At 37.1% G+C, this 15,497-nt stretch overlaps 1 protein-coding gene across 9 annotated transcripts in view; it reads right to left on the minus strand.

Moving 5' to 3' along the window:
- CCDC171 (coiled-coil domain containing 171) overlaps positions 1-15,497 on the minus strand; it is a 313,930-nt gene that overhangs the window by 154,792 nt on the left and 143,641 nt on the right. For all 9 annotated transcript variants that reach the window (XM_064290475.1, XM_064290472.1, XM_064290471.1 and 6 more), the window contains 2 exons: positions 5,127-5,350; positions 4,445-4,627 (listed from right to left, as the gene is read on the minus strand). In XM_064290475.1, coding sequence (XP_064146545.1) covers positions 4,445-4,627; positions 5,127-5,350 — 407 coding nt within the window. The remainder of the gene's footprint in view (positions 1-4,444; positions 4,628-5,126; positions 5,351-15,497) is intronic.

The following is a 15,497-nucleotide window of genomic DNA, read 5'->3' on the forward strand; positions in this document are numbered from 1 at the left end:
GAACAAGATATTTTTGTACCTTTCCTATCTTTTGTTTGTTGTGTGTTTTTTTTTAAAACACCCATTGCCACCAGACCATTCTGCTCTTTGCAATTCACTTGACCTCTATAAATCATGATCCCCACCATTTTACAGAACTTCTTTTATTTTAACAGAATTTGTGTGCCCTTCCCACTCCTTCAAAATATCTCCTTTACATGAAAATGTAGCTGATTTTAGAAGAAGAGAGTAATACAGAATAAGAAAGAGATGGTATGTGAAAGCATTTATAAGGAGCTAATAAACCATTATGATATGGAAGTTAGCTGTTAAAGAACAGCTATCAATAGGTAAATATGGTATTCCAAAAAAATGGAAGAACTGAGTAGCTTTTGGCCAGCAGGATGTTCCCCTTTATGTTGTAATTTTAGATCAACTATAAAGAAGTTGTTTTATTTTCTACTACATACTTTACCTGAAATCACTGAAAGCTGATCAGTTGTAGGCAGACTCCCCAATTTTTTTAAGAGGAAAATAGTGTCTTTTTTATTCTATTGTTTTTTTAACAATCTTTTGTTAACACAGCCAGATATAGAAATTAACCACAAAATGAAGTGATTAAAAATATGAGTTCTGAAGCCAGACTACTTCAGTTCAAATCTTGTTATTTCCACTTGCTGTGTGACTATGGGCAAGTTACTTAGCTGCTCTGTACCTCAGATTCCTCATTTGTTAAATAAGGATAATAATAAGCCTGTAAAGTGCTTATGATCAGCACCTGATACATACTCAATATTGTCAATAAATGTTAGAAATCATCACTGTTATTATTATAACTTACAATCGTATGCCAAAATATAAAAAATTACATGTCTCATTCCCTCAATTATTAATTCAACTAGTCCTATTTTTATTTCTACACTTCTGAGAAGCTGGACTATATGAAAAAGAAGGTCGAAGCAGGATTGGAGGAAGATTCATTAACAACCTGTGTTATGTAGATGACACAACCTCGCTTGCTGAAAGTGAAGAGGACTTGAAGCAATTACCGATAAAGATAAAAGAGTACAGCCTTCAGAATGAATCACACCTCAACATAAAGGAAACAAAAATCCTCACAACTGGACCAATAAGCAACATTTTGATAAATGGAGAAAAGACTGAAGTTATCAAGGACTTCATTTTACTTGGATCTACAATCAACACTCTTTCAACACTCATGGAAGGAGCAGTCAAGAAATCAAATGACATTGCATTGGGTAAATGTGCTGCAAAAGACCTCTTAAAGTGTTAAAAAGCAAAGATGTCACCTTGAAACTAAGGTACACCTGACCCAAGCCATGGTGTTTTTCAGTTGCCTCATATGCATGCAAAAGGTGGACAATGAATAAGGAAGACTAAAGGAGAACTGACTGACGCCTTTGAATTATGGTATTAGTGAAGAATATTGAATATACCATGGGCTGCCAAAAGAACAAACAAATCTGTCTTGGAAGTACAGTCAGAATGCTCCTTAGAAGCAAGGATGGCGAGACTTCGTCTCACATACTTTGGACATGTTATCAGGAGAGATCAGTCCCTGGAGAAGGACATCACACGTGGTAAAGTAGAGGGTCAGTGAGAAAGAGGAGGACCCTCAATGAGATGGACTGGCACAGTGGCTGCTACAATAGGCTCATGCATAACAAGGATTGTGAGGATGGCGCAGGACCAAGCAGTGTTTGGTTCTATTGTACACGGGGTCACTATGAGTCAGAATCAACTCAGTGACACCTAACAACAACAGCGGAGGAAATTCATACTAAACATTTCCTGGACTGTATTCCTAGCTTTTACCGCAAGCTAGTTATTCAACCAAAGCCCTAAGAAGAATACTCTGTCACCTTTCAGCACTTTCTTTCAAATACTCCCTTATCTCTAGATTCTAGAAACTGAGTCATGACTACTTCTAACTACTCAAAGATAAGACGTTAACTTGTTTTCCTAATACTTAAACAATGTTCTCGGCAATCAAATTTTGTAGAATACTTGAATTCTTCATAGATATTCTGGGAAGCAACATATGTAAAGAATCTTCTAATTTTCAAGAAAGCTACTATTACCTAAACCTCTATTTCCAAGTTGACTAAATTCTAAATCTCAAAATTGGATCAATGGCTGTCTCTTTCCATCTTGGCAGATGATCTCAGATCCCATTTTTAACTTGTATACATGCTAGGATGCAGGTCAAAAGCAGGCAGAGACATACTCAAAGGAACTTACTGGTTTTTAAAAGTACAAACAGCTCTTTACAATTTACTTATAATGGCAAAAGAAAAAAAAAAACTGGAAACAAATTAAATGTCTGAATGAATAGAAGAGTCAGATAAATTTTTATACATCCATATGATAGAATATTATTTGTCTATCTAAAATATTTTTCATAATTAATGATACAGGAAAATGCTTACAGTACTTTCAATTAAAAAGTAGTAGAATGCAAACCTCACATACAAAATTATTCTAAACTACATCTGAAGAAAAATGTGGAGAATGAATGTATTCACATTTCAACAGTGATTGGTTCTGGGCTGTAAGATTACAGTGATCTAAACTTTCTTCTTCATAGTATTTGTATTTTTAATCCATGTCTATCATATATTACCTTTATAATCAGAAATAAAAATGTTAAAACAGCTTATAAATTTTCCAACTCTGGGCAAAAAAACTAAGAAAGCAGGGAAGAAACTGTGATGTCTTTAAACCTTTGCTAGGAAAACAAAAAAACTATTGTTTATCTCTAACCAGAAGGATAATGAGCAATTACTTGTCTAATTTACAGGAACTCTTTACCTTCTGAAGGTATAGCTATTTAATAATTAACATCAGCAGTTTGCATATCATAGGATTAAGAATTAAACCCGCTATTGCCATTATTACCACAAATGTTATGAATGCAAATTTCAAATTAACCAAAAGGTATATCTAAAAGTACATTTAAACTAAAGTTAAACTTGTAAAACTTGAGTACCGCCACAGCAGAGGGTACTTAAAAGTAGCTCACTGTTAGGTTTAAGAAACAAACTTTGTATTCATATTTATATTAGCTGTCATGTGTTATATACAGGTTTGAAGACAGTATAAACTTTTCACTCCCTGTTCCTACAACAGCATTAAGAACAGTAGTGTTAATAACTAATCCCAACACAAATGAAAAAAAAAAACCACAAATAGAATATGTATAAAAAACTTATTGCCATAGAGTCAATTCCAACTCATTGCGACCCTACAGGACAGAGCAGAACTGCCCCAAGTAGGTGGGTTACCATGGAGTGGCTGGTGGATTCGAATGGCCAGCCTTATGGTTAGCAGTTGAACTCTTAACCACTGTGCCACCAGTGCTCCAGAATACGTATATCTACATTTCATTGTGCTTTACATGTTCACACATTTTGATCTTGATCTAATGCTATTTGGCATATAGCCTTTTTTTTTTTTAAGTTATCCTCTGCCTTTTAAAATAATACACATAAATCCGTGATGAAAGTTAGACAAATTAAACATTTCTTTGGAAAAGCAACTTGATTTCATAAATAACCTCATTTATTCAAAATACTCAATACACCTACTCCTCATCTATGGACAGGTCTTGTTATCTCACATTTCACGTTTAGACAATGGTAAGAAATCTACTACCCAACTATTTCGCATATTAACAACCTCCTGGAGCACAGCTCTTCCAGCAGGTAGTGTCACCCCCTGGGTTGTTTGACTCCACTCTGGAACCTACAGGGCGCCTGATGCTCTAGCTCATACCTCCTCTCCCACCTCCCAGCTCTTTCCCAGTTAGCTGGCTAGCAGGTGCCAGGACTGGGGCACGGGAGGCCAGTGGTGATCACCTCAGCATACTGCCCACCCCGCGCCAACCCACTTCCTGCACCAAGTGCACAGTGAGCCCAAGCTGGGACACTGGGCGGCTGAGGACACCCAGCCAGCTGCCTGCAGCATGGATTCAGATGCCTGCGAGTAGAGCAAAGGCGAGCCTGCGCCCACCAGGACTGCTGCAAAGGTATAGAGGGGCTGTGTCCACCCAGCTGGGAGAATTGGGGCCAGGGAGGAGGGGAGGCCAGGCAGGAAATCACAAGTATTTTGCATAACACCCGTTTTTCACATAATGCCCTAGTCTTTGGAGCCTAAACATGTGGATAAGTGAGGAGTGCGTGTACAAGAAGAGAAGAAAGAAAATCTCACTCCCTACGCCAAACATCAGGCTCCTCGACTGGAAGCCTTTCACAAGGAAAGTATTCTGAAGAAAAAAGAAATCCTCTTAAAGAGACTTTGAATCATTTTTAAAAAAACAAGTATAATTAAAAGCTGAAGGAAAAAATATATATTATATGTAAGTATATATATATAACATATTTATATATACACACACACACAAGAGCTCAACAAAGCTATATTTTTATAAGTCAAATATACTTACGGACTGCTTAAATTCATTTAATTGCATTTGGAGACTCTGGGCTTTGTCAAGTTCCTTTTTCATTTCATTCACATTTCGTTTGAATTCTGTGACCTCTAAGCGCAGTGAGCGGCGCTCCACTTCGGCTGCATGCAGTCTTTGTGTAAATCCAAATATCTGCTTCTGTAATGACGCTGTGCTTTTCTGTCGGTAAGCAAAACCATACCGGTTAACTACAGATTTACCGAGAAATCAATAGCAATGATCATCTCTCCAAATTAAATGTAACTTAGGTTATACAGAAAACAAAATCAGCTATTACTGAAACTCAGAAATGAAAGTTTTATTTATTTATGAAACAATACTTTGACTTAACACAAAATGAACAACTAAAGAAATCACCTAAACGGCTAGAAAATGGACTTGCCGGTTGTTTATGCCTCATATAATTTCGCTGCAGTTCCCTTATTTAAAAAAAAAAAAAAAAAATCCCTTATAGAGAACAGTAAATTCAGATCTAATGCCAGAACTTTTATACTTTGATATTTTAGACATTTATTCGGAAGTGCTTTTATTTATTTCATTAAAAGTTTTCTGGAAATCTAAATACATTCATGTACAACTTACTTAAATTACAAATAAGTTTGATTCAAAATTTCCTTGATAATCCTGAGGTCACTATTACATCAAACTGCATACATACCATAATGGGCACGTGGCCACGCAGGCCATACTTCAGGGCCAGTGTGTTTACTTTATGAAGTCCTCGGGCCAGCCTCTGAACCAGGGAATCTTTTTCTACGTATGTAATGCTCCTACTATGCAGAGGTATACTCTCCATTGCCAGGCTAATTTTATCCATGAGTTTTGCAAAAGAATTCTTGGCTGCACCTATGAGTAAATGTCCACAAATTCTGGAATTTGGATCTTCAAAGAAAATTTTAAAAAAAGATGGACAAAAATGTGAATTGTTTCTTGTTCATTTCACAACAATGCCAATCACAATAAAAAATTTTAAATTTCCCATTCACCTGTGGTAATTCATTTAAAAATGTCCCCTACCATATTAATTTTCACTATGAATAAAGAAATGCAAAAAATGGCTCACCTACTAAACAATCAATGTAAAGAAATCTGCATGTATTAACAGTACATCACTCACCCTGAACACTAAAAAGTCATCACACTTTTCTTTGTTTTAGAGTCTAATACAAATTCATTTTCTGTTTACTACTACTGAAGCCTGTTACCTTAATGCCATACGATTTATATTCTCAGACAAGAAAATATAATTTGCCTTATTCCGAGGCAATTAAAATTTTACAACTACAATTACTTATTTCCCAACAGGATTTTGGTAATCATCCCTCTCATATAACGGACTTAAGATCCCAGCATATCCAACATGGCCTGCTTACTGCTAGATTCATCAGGTCTGTAATTAATAACTGTGTTTAATGTTGGTAAATAAAATTGTCAGTGCTCTTTCTACTAATTGGTATTCCAGATAACAGTTAATAGGTTTATTTATGCCTTAATAAAAGTTGTGTAATTTAGTTTTCCCTCTGCTAGACAGGTCTTGATCTGTCGTTACTTGTCTTATGATACTATTCGTGTAAAAGGACAAGTATGGAGAGATTATTTAAATTCAGTAACATACCATTTTACATTTCAAGAGCTTCTGCTGTTAATTTAAACCTTTCTTTACATCATATGCACAAAAAGCAAATTTGACCAGTGGAAAAATATTTTATAATTTTAAGAATATATATGGTTTAACACTAAACAGCAACATAGGCTGAGAACGTGATCAATCCGTGGTTTTCTATGTCGTAAAGAATCTTCTCACAGAGGCCTTCTGTTCTAAAATTTGAGCTTCATTCTATCTCCTTTATTCCTCAATGTATAAAAGAAAGGTAAATTTTAAAATTTATGCAGCAGTCAGAATTTGAAAACCACACTACTAGGAGTTATACATAAAACAGAAATTATTATTGGATAAAAGTATGATATCCTCTAAGAATTATTTCTATCAGCTATTGATGCACTGAGTTCTAAAAATAATACATAAGATAATAAAGTTTAATTTTTCTCACCACTCATCATAAACATACTCACTAAGAATCCCATGGCCAGAGGCATACAATAATAATAATAATTAAAATACACAGTCCTTTAGGAGTCCCTGGCTGGCACAAACAGTTAAGTGCCCTACTACTGGCCAAAAGACAGCCCTGACGACCTGTTTCCCAAAGGTAACAGCCTTGAAAACTCTGTGGAGTAGTTCTACTCTGCACACATGGGGTCGCCATGAGTCACAACTGACTCAATGGCAAGTGACAATAACACAGACCTTTTGTTAACAATCATATTCCTTAAATAAATCATAAAATTAAAAAACTTAGCAGTTTTAACATATTTAATGTAAATAACGCACACCTTCTATGTTCGTTTTCCAACTGCTCCTCCCTACCCCGTGAGGTATTTTCATAAGCATACTCTGCTAATTTTTTTACAGCAACATGTAAAAAAATTAGCATAGCAGCACTTACGAAAATACCTATGGGGGGAGGGAGTGGTTGGCAAATAAGCATGGGGGCAAGCGTTATCTGTATAAAGATAGGGGATATACCGATCAACATGTAGTGCAGAACACTGAGTTTAAAGAATTTCTAAACTATAGTATGCATTGAATAGGTTGCAGTTAAATGAATCAAGAAACAATAAAATTTATTTTGTCTATAACCTTTAACATCTCATTCCAATACCTAATTTAGGTATTCTGCGTTTTCCCAACTAGCTTTGGCAAATCCTTAACTATGTCTTTTTCATCTTAGTATACTTTTTTTTTACCTTCACTGTGCCAGCTTAGCATATATGGATATTTTGAAATGTTGTTGGATTAATTACGTTTCTTTACTCCCATAGCAGCTACAACAATCCTGAATACATGAATCTACTCAATAATACCAAGAGAAATTGATTAATAGTAACTATTAAAAAAAGTCAAGTTATTCTTTTTAAATAAACAACATAAAAAGCTCATTGTTTTAGGAAATTTGCAGGAATATGAAAGTAATAAAAATTTCACAGGTAAAAAGCCTTTAAAAGCAAATAATGACAATTAAATTTTAATGAAGAGTGTTTTTTTGGTTTTTTTTTAACTATACCACAGAAATGTGTTTGCATAGACAATGACCACTCTGCAAGGTGAAATGAAGGAACAATATAATTCCACAAGGCATTCTTCTGAATTCTTAAGAAGTAGGAAAGAGACATAGACTAAGTTCCTGAATGCTGACTATCAATGAGTTACACTAAATAATTTATGCTCTGATGAGTACGAAAAGTTTTTACAATATAGTCCACATTACACAGTACAGAATGCAATTTATTCTATATTAAATAAAAGAAGAAACAACAAAACCACCATTGACGTAGCTGTGGAATTATTTGAATAATGACACAGAAATGAGAGAAATGAATAAGGTATCCAAATTTCCTCATGTTTAAACACATCTAGGATGTTTTAAATGTTTAGTTTGCTAATTTAACAAATTCTTGGTTTTGTTAAATACATTTGTTCATCACTCTCCTATTTAATAGCATGTTTTCTTCCATGAAATAAACAGGCTCTATGTACTGAAATTACTTTCTCAATCAAGGGGCAAATTTCACATGCAGAATTAAAATCTTCAAAACGAGCTGACAGAGAATTACTTTGACCAGTAGTCCTAAATCTGTCAGCTACAGATGTGACGGAAGGGGAGGGGTTTTGAAAAGCTATTGCAAAGGTTTCATTTTTAACTGCAGTAACCTTTTCATTTTGATACTTATTTTGCCAAAAAAAAAAAAAAAGAGAGCATGAATAATGTTTGCTTACGGCACTGTTAATAATAAAATTAAAAGTCCTTTAATAATATTACAGAATTCAACTGCTACTAAAAATACAATTATCAGGTAGGGAGAGAGTAGTCTACAATATTTTTTCTTACTAAGGAGTAGTCCTCACACTCAGAAAGATGAGAAACACTCCCTTAACCAAAAAGGGAACACTAACTATACTCCTAAACGAGCAATGGCAGTCCCTGGGTGGCGCAATGGTTAAGTGCTGAGCTACTATATGAAAGGCCGGCAGCTCAAACCCACCCAGAGGCACCTCAAAAGCAAGGCCTGGTCATCTGCTTCCAAAAGGTCACAGCCTTGAAAACCCTATGGAGCAGTGCTACTCTGCACACATGAGGTCCCCATGAGTCACGATCAACTCCACGGCAACGAACAACAAATGAGTGACGTTAACTGCATTAAATCCTGACCCAGTTCTACAGACTTGGTAACGTTTTGTCGTCCTGGACATCTCCACGTCCTTTAAATTCTCCCCTGCCTCCTGTCCTTAGCATCTTTCCAGTCTTCTCTGCTACCACGGCCATATCTTACCTACATTATCACAACCATCTCCCTACTCTTCTCCAGTCCTGACCCTCTTCAATCCATCCTTCACATTGTACACAGAGTGACTTCCAAAACACAAATAGGATCTTGTCACACTGCCTGCTTTTCAGCTTCAATGTCTCCCTTCGAATCCAGGAATAGACTTCAAACGCCTTAAAACATGCTTCAGAAGGCCCCACATAATCTGGCGCCTGTATATGTTCCCGGGAACATCTGTCGCCATTATCCCCTTTATACTCCTCTTAAGTGATTCTAATACATCACAATTTCAAAGCATTCTTCTCAGTACAATTACACTTGTGTGTCCAAGCTGCTAATAATTCGGGAAACGTGAATGCAGACATCAATTTTCGAACTTGAGAGCAAACCACTATAATAAGATGTTTGCATCAAAGCAGTGCTCTATCTTAAAAAACAGTGAAAACAGCCCAGAAAACTATAAAAAAAAAAAAAAAGTAATGAGCTAGAACCTGCCTTACCATATTTTAAAACATACTTCAAAGATATACTCATGAAAAGAGCAGTATGATACAGGTACAAGCAGAGACAGGGAAACTAACGGAGTAGAGTGAAGAGACAGAAAATAGATCCAAGTACTTGTAGCAATTTAATATATGATAAATGCCATATTTTAACTCAATGATGAAAAAGGTGGATTTACTGAATAAAAAGTGCTGAGGCTAGCTGGTCATCTGGACACTAATAAAAATGAACCATTTCCATACTGCTCACATCAAAAAAAAAAAAAAAAAGCACAAGATATAATGTAAAAATTGAAAGTATAAGACTAATATATGAGCTATACAACCTTGAAGTATGGCTACACGTTCTAAGAAAATTATCAAAAGAAAAAATAAAGTAAATGAGTAACCATTTTAACTATATAAAAATAGTATGTACAAAATTAAAACACAAGCTAGAAAATTTATATATGACATCAATATCCATATCCATCAATAGTAAACTCACTGAGTAAATTACTGAAACATTCATATAATGAAATAGTATGTAACCAGATACAGTTAATGATACAGACCTATCTTGTTGACATGGAAGTATGTCCATTGTCCACTGAGTAGAAAAGCAAATTACAAGAAGCCATGATTATATGATTTTCTCATGTAAAACTATGTGCGTTTACATCTGTATATAGGTTTATATATATGTATACAATAATGGGTTTTATACAATATTTGTAGAAATCATCTAAATGTTAAGAATAGATGGAACCCTTTGGGTGATTTTTACTTTCTTTTCTGAAGGTTCCTGAACCATGTGAAGCTTTTACAGTGAGTGTGAGCATTTTTTACAAAAATAACAAAACTACTTTAAAAAGCACCATGTATCACCTTCTTCATTCATTACTTAAACAGCTGGCTATACAGGAGCTCATATGTATAAGGCACTGTGTTAGGCAATGGGAACAGGGGGCCCATAACAGTGATTAAGAATCAATAGCTCTTGTTTCTATCAGTATTATTTATAACAGTAAATAATACAATAGATAAAAAATTCCCAATAAAATAGGACTATACAAAAACATTAAAGTATTTATTTCCAAGCAATAAAAGAGGTAAGTGAACCTCTGTCTTAACTTAGATGAATGATATTTGGGGATGATTATCTAAAGTAAACCAAAAAACCAAACCTGTTGCCGTCGAGTTGATTCTGACTTATAGTAACCTTAAAGGACAGAGCAGAACTTCTCCATAGGGTTTCCAAGGAGCGCCTGGTGGATTCAAACTGCCAACCTTCTGGTTAGCAGCTGTAGCTCTTAACTACTGCGCCACTAGGGTCTCCCAAAACCTGTTGCTGTCAAGTCAATTCTGACTCATAGCAACCCTGTAGGACAGACCAGAGCTGTCCCCGTAGGGTTTCCAAGGCTGTAATCTTTGCAGACGCAGACTGCCATATTTGTCTCCCGTGGAGCCGCTTGTGGGTTTGAACCACCGACTTCTTAGTTAACATCCAAGCACTCAGACACCGCACCATCAGGGCTCATCTAAAATAGGTATTCCTAATTGTTTTGTTCTGTGGACAACCTTTGGCAGTGTGGTGATGCCTATGGACCCCCTTCTCAGAAAAATCACTTTAAATGCATAAATTAAAATATGAAGGATTACAAAGCAAACAAATTTTGTTGATTATACTTATAAAAATATTTTATGTTTGATTACTAATGCATCAAATATAAGACATTACATTTAAGACATAGAAAACTAAAAGTTAATTTTTTAAAGACATATCATGGTGAAAGTTATTGCTCAGCAGAATAAAAACATTGACTTATGGGGTGGTCCTTCAATAATGCAACAGACCTACTATGTCTAGCATCAAATTATTTTCTATTTTTATAAGTGAGGAAAACCCTGATTCACAAAAATATACTGCTGCAAATACAAGTAAGGCTTTCTAGTTCACTCTACAAGGAGAGGTAAATTTCTCTCACAAAATATCAGAATTCCAACAGCTCTAACAGGGATCACAGTAGACGGTCCCGGACAAAGTGAGAGAAAAATGTAGAAGAAAGCTCAAATTCACAAAAAAAAAAAAGACCAGATTACTGGTCTGACAGAGGCTGGAGGAACCCCCAAGACTATGGCCCCTGGACACCCTGCTAACTCCACCTTTCAGCCAAAGATCAGACAGACCTATGAAACAAACAATAACACATGTGAGGAACGTGCTTCTTAGTTCGATAAAGTATACAAGACCAAATGGACAACATCTGCCCAAAAGCAAGGAAAAGAAGGCAGGAAGGGACAGGAAAACTGGATGAATGGACGGGGGGAAACTGGGATGGAAAGGGAAAGGGGGAGACTGCTGACAAAATGTGGAGATTGCAACCAATGTCACAAAAAAAGTACATATAAATTTTTAAATGCGAAATTAATTAGCACTGTAAATCTTCACCTAAAGCACAATAAAATAAAACTTTAAAAAATCAGAATTCTCCAAGGCTTTTTTAATTAACCATCAACAGTAGTAAATTTTTTGTCCTAAAGTCAATGAATTTATCTTTGGCTAGGTCAATACATTCAATACAATTTACATCACAGAGGAAAGGATTGCAAATCTACGGTCCAAATTAAACACCATCTGGATAGAAGTAACTTTTACAGAGTTGTGACATGCTTCCAGGCAGAGTGCTCTTCTCAAACAAAGTCACAGAGAATTTTGTATTTAGGGAACACTGGAAAGCAAAATAGACAAGAACAACATAGAACCTCATTTTGATAAATAAGCAACTACTGGGAGCAGAGTTGTCCTAATAATTAGTCAGCTATATCATACTAGCTGCTATTTATAAGGTTTTCACTGGCTAATTCTTTTCAGAAGTAGACACCCGTGTCCTTCCTATTCTGTCTTAGACTGGAAGCTCATCTGAAACCTGTTCATTACGGATGACCCTGCTGGTATTAGAATACCGGTGGCATGGCTTCCAGCATCACAGCAATACGTAAACCCCCCACAGAATGACAAACGGACAGACACATGGGGGTGATGAAATGGAACTCATAAAGATCAATATCCTAGGCATTAGTGATCTGAAATGGACTGGTATTGGTCATTTTGAATTGGACAATCCTGTGGTCTACTATGTCTGAACAACAACTTGAGGAGAAATGGCATTGCATTCATCACCAAAAAGAACATTTCAAGACCTATCCTGAAGTACAACACTGGGGGCCAAGATGGCTGACTAGGTAGAAGCTACCTCGGATCCCTCTTGCAACAAAGACTCAGAAAAACAAGTGAATCGATCACATACACGACAATCTACGAACCCCGACCATCAGACACAGATCTAAAGAGTTGACCTGAGTGACAGAGACTGAGAATGAACAACCATGGGGAAGCAGCGACTGTTTTTGGAGCCTGGAGCCAGCATCCCAGTCAGGAAACCTTGGCGCCAAGCTTTGGACTGGGCGCAGGGGAGCAGAGCACAGCATCCTGAGATGGCGCAAACATGGGACGCAGCCCTAGCCCCCAGAAATGACCTCAGGGGAAGCCCAGCCAGTGCACGCAGGCAGCGCAGCGACACGGCTGACAGGAGGAGAGGTCACCGGGAGGCAGTGACTGGTTTTGGAGCCTGAAGTGCGGCGTCCCAGCCGGGGAACCTTGGCGCTGGGCTTTGGACTGGGAGTGGAGGAACTGACCACGGCTTCTGAGACAGTGCGAGCACGGGACGTGGGCCTGACCCTCAAGGGCAATCTCTACCCAGCCAGCGCACACAGTCCACGTGCCCCTCGGGACTCTCAGATAAAACAGCCATCCCAAGCAAGGTAAGTAACTCTGTCTATATTCCAGGGTGTTACTCTCTCCTATTTATCTGAACCCTCCCCTCCCCTTCCCAGGCAGCTTCATTAACATCGGAATTTCCTGAGCCAGAGAGTGAAGTACGCTGCAGTTTTTCTTTCTTCCTTTTTTTTTTTTTTTTTGGTCTTTTCCTAACTCATTCTCCTGACCTGAGAGAAGCAGCTACAAAAACCCCAGGGACCAAAAATCCTTCCCTAATTGGACTAAAAACACAGAACCAGCTCCAGCCAAACATATGTGATCCACGATCTTGGGCTTTTATCCCTACAGGGAACAAGGTGGCTATTATAATGCAAAGGCAATTCTGATAGGGATCTAACTGTAATTGTTTTAGCAGATTACTGCAAAGACAAGTTTCCCAGGTCTGAAACCTCTGCGTATTCAACAGAGCCCTCACTGACCCACAACAGGGAACTGAGGGATGAAGATCCTCCCAGACCACCTAGCCTCCTGCCTTAGGGGTCTAAGGAGGGTGACACTTACCAATCTGTAGAGGTACTTGCAGTGGGGGCCTAAGGTACAGCTGCAGAGCCCACCCACCAAAGTCCTTTAGGAATAGAGACACACCTACCTCACTGGCACTTGGGGGAAGCCTGTCAGCATCCTGCCCCCCGCCCCGGAGTGTGAAACCCTGCTGCTACTAGAATCTGGTACACACAACTATCACCACTACTTCTCTAGGTGGATAGGTGACAGTCTGCACCACACACTTGATGACCCAAAATCAGATTCTACTCAAGAATAGTGAATGGACTCTTAGGCTGATATATCTGGTAACAGCCCAAACCAGCTGGTAATAGGACACAAGTGATTCAAGGGCTACAACAATCAAGACAGTGCAATCTAGTAGCCCATCTATGTATATTGAAAGAAAACAAAACAAGACTCAGTGAGCAAATATAGAATAAATCACTACAATATCTAAGAGATGGCTCGGAGACAGCAGTCGATATCAAACCACATAAAGAAGCAGACCATGACTGCTTCTACAACTCCCCAAACTAAAGAATCAAAATCTTTCCCAAATGAAAATACAATCCTGGAATTGCCAGATGCAGAATATAAAAAACTAATTTACAGAATGCTTCAGGACATCAGGGATGACCTCAGAAATGAAATAAGCCAATCTACAGAAAAAGCCAAGGAACACACTGATAAAGCAGTTGAAGAACTCAAAAAGATTATTCAAGAACATAGTGGAAAAATTAATAAGCTGCAAGAATCCATAGAGAGACAGCATTCAGAAATCCAAAAGATTAACAATAAAATTACAGAATTAGACAACGCAATAGGAAGTCAGAGGAGCAGACTCAAGCATTGGAATGCAGGGTGGGGGATCTGGAGGACCAGGGAATTGACACCAATATAGCTGAAAAAAAATCAGATAAAAGAATTTAAAAAAATGAAGAAACCCTAAGAATCATGTGGGACTCTATCAAGAAAAATAACTTGCAGGTGATTGGAGTTCCAGAACAGGGAGGAATAACAGAAAATACAGAGAGAATAGTTGAAGATCTGTTGGCAGAAAACTTCCCTGACATCATGAAAGACAAAAGGATATCTATCCAAGATGCTCATCGAACCCCATTTAAGATTGATCCAAAAAGAAAATCACCAAGACATATTATCATTAAACTTGCCAAAACCAAAGATAAAGAGAAAATTTTAAAAGCAGCCGGGGATAAAAGAAAGGTCTCCTACAAAGGAGAATCAATAAGAATAAGTTCAGACTACTCAGCAGAAACCATGCAGTCAAGAAGGCAATGGGATGACATATATAGAGCACTGAAGGAGAAAAACTGCCAGCCAAGGATCATATATCCAGCAAAACTCTCTCTAAAATATGACGGTGAAATTAAAACATTTACAGATAAACACAAGCTTATAGAATTTGCAAAAACCAAACCAGAGCTACAAGAAATACTAAAGGAAATTTTTTGGTCAGAAAACTGATAATATCAGGTACCAGCACAACACAAGGTCACAGAACAGAACATCCTGATATCAACTCAAATAGGGAAATCACAAAAACAAATTAAGATTAATTTTAAAAAGAAAAAAACGCTCAAAACAGGGAATCATTGAAGTCAATATGTAAAAGATCACAATAATCAAAAAGAGGGACTAAATAACAGGTGGCATAGAACTGCCATATGGAGAGAGATACAAGGCGATATAGGACAATACAACTTAGGTTTTTACTTAGAAAAATAGGGGTAAATATTAAGGTAACCACAAAGAGGTATAACAACTCCATAACTCAAAATAAAAACCAAGAAAAACATAACGACTCAGCAAACAT

The sequence above is a fragment of the Loxodonta africana genome, chromosome 9, assembly GCF_030014295.1.
Source record: "Loxodonta africana isolate mLoxAfr1 chromosome 9, mLoxAfr1.hap2, whole genome shotgun sequence".
In the NCBI taxonomy this organism is placed as follows: domain Eukaryota; kingdom Metazoa; phylum Chordata; class Mammalia; order Proboscidea; family Elephantidae; genus Loxodonta; species Loxodonta africana.